The following is a 10,082-nucleotide window of genomic DNA, read 5'->3' on the forward strand; positions in this document are numbered from 1 at the left end:
GGGTACTTTCTATACAGAAATTAGGTATTTTGCAGTTTAATTTTATATTAAATTATATAAAAAACTTGAAATTATAGGAATATATAGCGACGGAGCATCAGAAAAATCGTATCTTCGATACGAAGCAAAATCCTGTTTTCTGATTGGTTGCAGAGTCGTACGACGAAAATCGGATGCAGTGTGAATCCAGCATTAGTTTTGACAATAGATGCGATTGGTCAATTCCAATGGACTAATTGGCCGATTAATTTAATCGGAGTTTGTAAAGCTTTTTCTCTCTAAACTGATTTCTTGGTATTACAAATGGCTGCTTAATAGATGATTGGCGAACGCCAACGCAAACGCAAACGTCCTGCAAACGCCATTTTTAATACTATTTCTAGTACTTTTGCAGCCCTGACATAAGTCGGTCCGGTCGATCGTGTTTCTCTTCTATATATAGAACTCTATCATGGTTATAATTCAGTGAAAAAGGAATCTGCATGCTTGGCAGCCCTGTTAAGGCAAGAAAGGTGGGGGAAAGGCATGCCGTCTATGAAGTATGAAAACGGTATTGAAACGAAATAAAACCGACTGTGTGTTCTGGAAGATTTCACATCGTGTGATATTTTTGAGTATAATATCAAAATTGGATTCGAATTAATCGATCGATCGACCGTATGCACTATCAATGGCACTATGATCGATATCGCCCGCACGCCCTGCGATAGTCCGGATGTAAAATTTCGATGATCTTGATGTGTGGTTAGCGTGGTGTCTCATTAGTAACCAAGTGTCACACGACGGAGGGATACATCTCCGGAGAGTAATTTTTCTAGCTATTTGAGGCCTTCGAGGAAGGTAAGGACGGCATGTGAGGCTCGCGGCTCGTTTTGCGACACCTTGCGATCGGCGTTCGAAGGGAGACAGAAGCCGCCGAGGCGAGACGAAAAATCACGCGTCTAATATTATGATGTGACTTAATGCGATTCGTTCTGCGAGGGCCGTTCCTATTCGCGTGTTTGGCAAGTTCTGCGTCTCTCGAGATTTCAATCGAGTGAGCGTTAACGGAGTGATACGCGTATTTTTCTCAGCTATGCTGTCACGCGAAATTTCTTCAGGTAGAACCTGATTGCGCGATACGTCAATTTGATTGACGATCTTCGCATAATCGCGATAAGTCGCTCGATCGCGCGTTCTCTCTCTCTCTCTCTCTCTCTCTCTCTGTGTCTCAAGTATAGAGAAAAAGAAAAAAAATGTACGTGTTATGTGTGTGTTAGCGCGCGCGCGCGCGCGCAGGCATGTGTGCAGTTACGACGTCGACGAAAAAAAAAATCCAGTTACGTTGTTCTCGCGATTTATCCTTTGTTTCAATATCCTAAGGTCAGTTTTCACAGTATTATGTAAAGATTTAAAGGTTACCGAGGGATTCATCAATGAAATTCGTTCATGAATTTCTTGGTAACCTTTAATCATTTAGGTGGCCATAGATTGTCGAGGCAGGGCTGGAATCGTTTGATAACGAACGTTCTCGCCGCGTGGTAAGTGTTATTAATTTTCTCGGTCACGGGATGCTCGTTCTCGCTGTACTCTGGTCCCGTGCTCCTCGTGCAATGATGTCATTCTTTCGTGTTGCATTTCTGTCACGTTTGTTACTTCTAGAAATTTTTGAAACGCCGACGTCCTTTATCGCGCTCGTGGATAACACGAGCATCGACTTTCTTATTGTTACTCGATTATTCGCGAAATATGCAGATATATACATTTATAATACGATGAAATTTTACATACACACACACGCCCTCGCGCACATGCACATACATACACACCACATACACGTGCGCGCGAGCATTCCCATTGTCATGTTCTTTTTGACACAGTCCTCTCTCGATGCCTCTTCGCATAAATTTGTTATTACTCTATGATTCTCATTTGTAGATAATATGATATAGGAGATGTATTTGAAATATTTTTACTTAAAACACACACACACACACATACATATATTTTTTGCAATAAAGTGTATATTATATTTTGTATTTCATCGCTGCACATATGAAGATATTATGTATGCTGTATTTAAAATTAAAAAATTGAAAATTTACCTATTTCATAATTTAAATAAGATTAATCGTCAATCTTAATATTTGAAATACAAAATACTTTTAATTTTTCATTATTACATGATATACAGCAGTCCTTGAGTATTCTTAGATCCTGGAATTATACTGAAACTTTATGTATTCTGGAAAATTCCTGAAATTCAAAGCTAGCCTAGAATTTATCATTCTTTTATTCTAAAAAAATCGGAGCGTAATAAGAAGAAAAGTTGTGTTTAGATATAATAAGTTCTCCCTTAAAAATGCAATATGTTACCAATGATAGAAAACTTAAATTTAATGTCTAAAATAGAATGTAACATAGCAGAAAAATCGTTTGTGTTATTGTATTGTTCCAAATTTGTTAACGTTTTAATTTATTTGTATAGAATCTTAACTTAAATACAAAGCATATGGTACTGTGCGAATCAATGAAAATTAATTGATGGATATGGAAAAATTACGATTTTTACCTGGAATGTTGTGGAATTATCCTCGAATTGATTAACCAGATTTTGCTAGACACTGTATATTAATACTGAAGTACAAAATATAAAATATTTTCAAATATTTCTATGAAATATAAAATATAATGAAATATAAAATACATACATTTTCATATGCCTTGCTGAAATACGAAATACAAGATACAACTCTCCTACAAATACCATTTTTTAAATAAAAGCTTTTCAAGTATATGTTCAGCTGTGATACTATATGTAATATAATACGCAATCTTTTTGTGTATATTACATTTTGTCAATTTAAAATATAATAGTCCACAAAACTCATAAAGTTGATCCGACTACAATTTTCAACAAACTTAAATAAGTTTTAAGTCAATAGTTTTCATGTTGACATAGAAGCTGCCCCTAAATAGATTTATATATTTTTTTCTAACTTAAACACTTTTACATTTACTGACATAATATCGATATAATTTTAAAAAATTATTATTTTTTTACAAGTAAAATTAAAAATAAAAATTATTTTTAAATTGTCGTTATTGTTGTATTTTCTGGTGAAAAAAATCTTCGTAATATCTCACTGTTTTTAAAAATTTGTCATTTTAAATTTATGAAGGCTCCTTAAGACTAAGAGTAATCATCACAATCACTTTGAATCACGACGTGAGAAGAGAGAAATGATATGTTAATTTTTATTACATATCAGTTATAAAGAGAATTTGGATAAAATAAAACGACGAAATAATTTTAAAACAATTGTAAAAATGAACGAAAGATATGCCTATCCCCCTCTCCCTGCCCTGACAGTCATCATATTTTGTCGAAAATAATCGTAGAAAGTGATAAAAGACATGTGAAGTGTTTTTATTCAATACGTATGTGTAGTCTATTTTTTACTTATACATACCTTTTATCACTTTTTACGTTTATTACTGACTGTAAGAGGGAGGGGGGGATAAGAATATTTTTCGTTCATTTTTACAAATGTTTTAAAGCGATCTCATCATTTTGTTTTAGTCAAAAATATACTACAAAAATAGACTTAATGCGCTGTTGATAAAATGCAAATAATAATGTAGCAACATTTGTCAACACATATTAGAAATAAGAGTTTTTATAATGGCATACTCTGAAGAGTTAAAATAATGAATAACGGTTTTTTTATTGGTTGTATAACAATCAATGCTATACATACATCATTGTGTATTGGCTGTATACGTTTTAGGCTGTACATGACACGGTTGCTTCTTGACTATTATAAAACTCTACGAAATATGAGTCTAGATCCATAACCTTGTTTTAGATACCGTGAAGCCATAAAAAGATGACCAATTACAGTCCAATATAAAAAAAATAATCGACTGTGATTAATCAATTCTTACAGCTTTACATCTTACGGTCTCTTAAAGCAAGGTTGTTGACCCAGATCCCTGACAGCACATTAATAAGACAGAAATCATGCAGACTTTGATATATTTGCTACACAATTCACAAATTTATGACAGATACTGCAACAGGATCTATTGAATGCAGATTCTGCTCTATATACGTTTCTACCAGATTATATCAGCAAGCAAAATACGAGCTTAATGCAGACATGATTGATGATAATCAATTGCTAGATTCCTTTCAATCATCATGTTAGATTGTTGCATGATGCCAACAGTTTGTTTACTAGGTAAAGTATATCGTATATATTTAATATATATCTATACGTATATTGGGTTGAACGAAAAGTTCTGCGGTTTTTGTTAGCTCAAAATTATGTATATAATATTTTCATCAAAACTGAACAAAATTTAAATTTAAAAAAAGTTTTAAAACTTGAAAGCTATACTTTTAAAAGGTTTTTATAATTTTTTAGTTCATGTGTGAATTTGGTAATCTTTTACATATAGAAAATTACAAGCTGAAAAAAAGACAAATCTTTTTCTCACTTTGTAGGTCCATCATGTACCAAAAGAATTTTCGATTATCTAACGTGAAAGTTTAAAGTTTTTCATAAAAATTTGTTTTTAAAAAATCAAGTAAAATATATTCCTACGGTTTTTTGTTCCTGAGTTATTCACGAGTTAAGTAAAGGAACATTTTGATTTTAATAGCTCATAATTCCGTTAAAGATTATCGTATCGTAATTAAAATATCAGATTCCAAGTTGAAACTTTGCTCTATGCATAATCGCTAATTTTTTAATGTACAATATACAATTTTGAGCCAATAAGATAAGTTTTTACAGAACTTTTCCTCCAATACATATTTATACATAGAACAGACATTTATTAAATATATGTAATATATTTTTTAGCGTATATAACAAAATTGTTTTTAATATACAATATATACAGAATATTTTATATTAAATGTAGTACCATTCATGAATAGGTAAAATATACTAAACTAAATTGAAAAATCTTGTATTATTTTAAAATTTTCGCAACAGTTAACGAGATATTTATTACGATATTATTAACGAGATATTTATTATTATAACGATTACCGAATAAATATGTATCCGGTATATCTCCAAATGCAAACTCGCGGGATGATACGACTGTCCAGCGTAGGAAGGTATTTTCTCTAGCTGCTCGTGCATTGCCAAGGTCGCTTGTTGTAAATAACTTTACGACAAAAATAGTTAGTAGAGTTTATCTACTGATATTATTACAAAAATGTTTACCATATAAACAAACATGATTATGAATTTATTTTTACACATGTAATATCTCGCTGCTGAACTGATACTTTGTGGTACATTCCGATATTAATTATGCGTACGTAATATATAAATGGATACCGTCTAAAGAGAAGCAACAATAATTTCTTAATAAAATTATCATTGCATATTTGTATGATAATCTTGAAGTTACTGAAAGGGACCTCGCGGAGCACCTTGTCATATCATCATGCCTGAGCGCGCGCAATACCAGCTATATGATTAGAGATATGTAATTGTTATTAATTTAAAAACTATTATAATCTTAATATTTATGTATTAGAGTTTCAGACTTACAGTAATTTTAGGGACTTTGGATCCGATAGTTGTAGAACATCCTATACATACATGCATACATACGTACATACATGTATATAAACGCGAACGCGCGCGCACACACACACAGAGTACAAGTATAATTTCGTTGTGTTAACATATTTATTATATACCTTATAAACAGACATATTATTATCAAGAGGTATTTAGATTACATTTCACAGCGTTTTCTCAAAGGAAAAATTATATTCGATATAGGTACGTTATACGTATTATATATTTCGAGTAAAATTTTCCTGGGATTAAATTCGTTTTGAAATGTAGCCTTACAAATAACGATGCTTCTTACTTTCTTCTTAAATATTAATTTAAGAGAAGAACATAATTTATGTAAAAATAATATAATAATGTAAACTTTTATTCTAGTGAAGAGAGGGATGCCACGTAGTAAGCGAAGAGGACCTTCCAGCACAAATCACAATCATACTCCTATTGATATGTCAGTGTCTGGTGCACATGAAGAGAGTTTACCTAGGCATCCTTCAAAACGGTTAAGACATACCTCTAGGTTTGAAACCATATTTTATAATAGTATATAAATATTAATCTTTATTAAATTATGCTTAATAATACTCTATCGTTACATTGTAAAATAAGAAAAATTAATGACTTTACACTGAGCACTTAATACGCGTAAGTAACTTTCTATTAAATTACCTTAATTTCGATGATGCATGTAAATGTATATACCATATATCTACATATTTAATTATTCATATAAACGTATATTGTACCAGCTTAGTACACCATTCTTTAAATGTATTACCGTAATTAAGATTATTTAATAGAAAATTACTATTTAGTACACGTATCAAGTGCTCGGTGTAAACTAATATAAGGATAAGACAATATCTTTTTTTTTAAGTCCTTTTAGATATAATACTTTTTTAATTGTCACGTACAATATTATTAATTCATTGCATTAAATAAAGAGTAATTTTTAATTTTTTTTCCAATATATGAATAACATTGTTTTGCAGTGCCAGGCGATACACAAAATCTGATGATGTATCCAATGCATCAATGTTCTCTCAAAAACGTTGTATCACCTGGTTCAGAGAGTATACCTCGCCAGATGATACAGACACTCTCGGACCTGAAGGGATGGAAAAGTTTTGTGAAGATATTGGTGTAGAACCTGAAAATGTAGTAATGCTTGTTCTTGCATATAGAATGAATGCTCGCCAAATGGGCTTCTTCACACTGAGTGAATGGCTTAAGGGTTTCTCGGAGCTTCAGTGCGACTCGATTAGTAAAATACAACAGAAGCTCGAGTACCTAAGGAATCAACTAAACGACCCATACACATTTAAGGGAATTTATAGATATGCTTACGATTTCGCTAGAGTATGTGCGACGTTATCTATATTATCAATATTTAGATTTACGCGTACGAGTGTAACGAACATCGAATTTGTCTGCTGCTTCTGATTATTTTATGATTCTCGAACTCTTTACAGGACAAAGATCAACGTAGCATGGACATGGACACAGCAAGAGTAATGTTACAATTGCTTTTGGGAAAACATTGGCCACTGTTTACACAGTTTGCTCAGTTCCTAGATCAATCAAAGTACAAAGTGATCAATAAAGATCAGTGGTGCAACATATTAGAATTTTCACGTACAATCAATCATGACTTATCTAATTATGATTTAGACGGAGCATGTGAGTACACAGGAGAAGTCTGTTTATATTGATTCTAATAATAATCCTGCGTTTATAGAGTGCATACGTTATTATATAACGTACGGTTCTTTTAGGGCCAGTAATGCTTGATGAATTTGTTGAGTGGTTAAAAATTCAACGAGATGGAGGATCATCTTCAACAGAAGCTAGAGGCAGCTGAAACATCATAAGAATAGTCCGTTGAACTAAAAATAATTCGTTTCTTTTATCATATAATATTCTGTAATTAACGACAAATTTCTGTTTATAAATACCATAATCTCGCAATATTTCCATTACCATCATTCATACTATTTTTTTAATACAATTAAATAATAGTGATGTATTGTAAGTAGCTTGTCTTACTATGATTTAGAGTATTTTCTATACAAATTTGGCTGAAATTTATTTAATCTGTTTTCTTACTTGTCGCTTCTTGCAATTAATCCAGGGTTTGTCGCGGAAACTCTTGTGATTAGAAATAAAACTATTTTGATATAAGATTTACTTGTGCAATTTATAAAAATAATTTGATATATTAAATTATGGATAAATATGAGTTAAATTGATAATATATAGCATTTTCCAAATTAACAATAAGTAATATTTCAGGTAATAATTGCCGTTGACTTCCAGTGATTGTAGATTATACATTTTATGTCATTGCAGAAATATATTTTCTCTGGTGAAAATTTTTCTTAGAATTTTTCATATAAACATTTCATTTTTTCAAAATTTTTGTATAATTTTGTAATATTTTAAAAAACTTAAATTTTTTTTATAGAATTGTTACAATTTTCAAAAATGTATTGAAAGAGAAAGTTCATATCTTTTGTAGAAATCTTTATACTGTGTATTTCATTTTAATTGATATAGTAAATTTACTCGAATTAAATTATCTCGAAAATGATGTAATGGTACTTTTGAGAAGGATATGTTTAAGTCATGTTATTTTTTTAGATGTATATCAAAGATATATAAAGGTCACCTCAACTTTTAAAATAGAATTATATTATTTTGCGCACACGCACATATACACACAAACAAACAAACAAACTCCTTTAATTATTCTCTACAGGAACGGAACTTTTATTTTTCTGTATGTGGAATCATTAAATGGTGGGGGAGGGGAATTTATAATAAAACAAATATTTTATACTTTATTCTGGTACATTATGCACATGGAATATTAAGTGTCTCGTAAATTCATTTTTTGATAATAGGTGGTGATGAAAAACCATAAAGATGGTGACGTAAATATCTTTCTGGTGTCTCTACTTAGAAAAAAATAAAAGTACATATGTCCCTCTCGAAACCGTACTACTTTCATGTGAAACTTAATTTTTTTAATCCCATACATGTCTGATTTTCGAGATATTTTAGTGCGGCAGTTAAAATGAAACGCTCAGTATATATAAATTTTGAAATGTTTTAACAATAAGATTTCTCATTTTATATTTTTTTCGAAAAAACTTAAGGAATATGAGTTATGGGAATTTTTTTACCAGAGTTTTTATACGTTGTTAAACACGTTAAATAAATTGATAAAATTTATGTAAAACTTTCACATTCCATGTCATTGAATTAATATCAAAAGTTCGTAAGTTTTTGAGATTTACATTACCCACACACGCGCGCGCACGCGTACACACATACATAGAGGGTGAGTGTGATAAAAAGTTCATCATGCTTTTCTCGAAAATGGTTAGAGATGAGGAGAAGACATCTATTACCAAAACTATAAGATAAATAAGGGGACATATTTGGATGACCTTAAATAACTTTAAATATTTTTTATACTATCAGTAAAAAATTTTTTTTAACGGAAAGGTATATTTTTTACTTATTTTATCGATGATGCTTAATGAGCTGAATGATTTTGCATTAGAGTATCTTTTCAAAAATTCTACTAAAAATATTTTTCGCGAAATAACGATTTAAGAGAAGATTAAAAGAAGTTCAAACTTCAACGGACTACAGACATATCTAGATCAATATGGTAAACTTTTTGAACATTTGCAATAATAAAAAGTATGTTCCAAACTTTGACTTATTTTGGTTTATATCCAGACAATAGTTGAATTTTCGAAAACATACTCTAATGCAAAATTATTCAGTTCATTGAGCACCATCTCGATAGAATGAGTAAAAAACTCCTAAAATATTATTAAAAAAATTTTTTTGTTGGTAGTATGATAACCAAGGACATTTAAGATCATTCAAGATTATCAAAGTATGTCCTCCTACTTATCTTACAATTTTGACGATAAGTTTTCCCCATCTCTAGCCGAAAAATCATGGTAAACTTTTTATTAGACTCGTTCTGTACATGTGTGTGTGGGTGTGTTGTAAATACATATATATATATATTTAATTTTCGAAATAAATTCTGTCGATGTTTTTAATTTTCCGTGGTATTCTTTACTTTGTCCATCGTAAACCTTGTAACAATACCTTTTACAAGATTTAAGTATGTATAATATTGTCAATGTAAGACATTTAAAAAATACGCGAATATCACTAATTGTAAGTAGACTTTATTGGTGAAGCGAAACACACTATGCAGGTACTGCTACAACGTTTAATACTCTAAAAAAAAAACAGTACCATAAAGTGTCAATATCATGCACTATTTAGTCAAAATTAAGTAATTCCTGTAAATGCTAAAATTATGTGGATGTATATTAGAAATAACGAACTCTCTTATTAAAATACAATAATATTTATTAAGTACATCAATTTCCCAATATCTTTCAAATTTACTAAGACTTATTAATTAAACATGGTCTGTCACAGACCATGTTTAATTAATAAGGAGAA

General features: G+C 30.7%; 1 protein-coding gene across 4 annotated transcripts; it reads left to right on the top strand.

Moving 5' to 3' along the window:
- Positions 1–597: 597 nt before the first annotated feature.
- SCCRO4 (DCN1-like protein SCCRO4) lies at positions 598–7,558 on the top strand. 4 transcript variants are annotated; one of them, XM_018549002.1, is made up of 5 exons: positions 598–840; positions 5,961–6,102; positions 6,575–6,941; positions 7,055–7,262; positions 7,358–7,558. In XM_018549002.1, the coding sequence occupies exons 2-5, from the start codon at positions 5,972–5,974 to the stop codon at positions 7,441–7,443; spliced, it is 792 nt and encodes a 263-aa protein (XP_018404504.1). In that variant the 5' UTR covers positions 598–840; positions 5,961–5,971; the 3' UTR covers positions 7,444–7,558. The 4 variants fall into 4 exon arrangements, with proteins under 4 accessions (XP_018404504.1, XP_018404507.1, XP_018404506.1 ...); XM_018549005.1 differs by having other exon boundaries at positions 5,966–6,102; XM_018549004.1 differs by lacking the exon at positions 598–840 and adding an exon at positions 1,281–1,362.
- The last annotated feature ends 2,524 nt before the right edge of the window (positions 7,559–10,082 follow it).

This window comes from Cyphomyrmex costatus, unplaced genomic scaffold (genome assembly GCF_001594065.2).
Source record: "Cyphomyrmex costatus isolate MS0001 unplaced genomic scaffold, Ccosl1.0 scaffold76, whole genome shotgun sequence".
In the NCBI taxonomy this organism is placed as follows: Eukaryota; Metazoa; Arthropoda; class Insecta; order Hymenoptera; family Formicidae; genus Cyphomyrmex; species Cyphomyrmex costatus.

Coding starts and splice junctions, on each gene's coding strand:
- SCCRO4 (XM_018549002.1), top strand. CDS start 5,972: ATGCCACGTAGTAAGCGAAGAGGACCTTCCAGCACAAATCACAATCAT. Junction 6,103..6,574: donor CGGTTAAGACATACCTCTAG/GTTTGAAACCAT, acceptor ATTGTTTTGCAG/TGCCAGGCGATACACAAAAT. Junction 7,263..7,357: donor TTATGATTTAGACGGAGCAT/GTGAGTACACAG, acceptor CGGTTCTTTTAG/GGCCAGTAATGCTTGATGAA.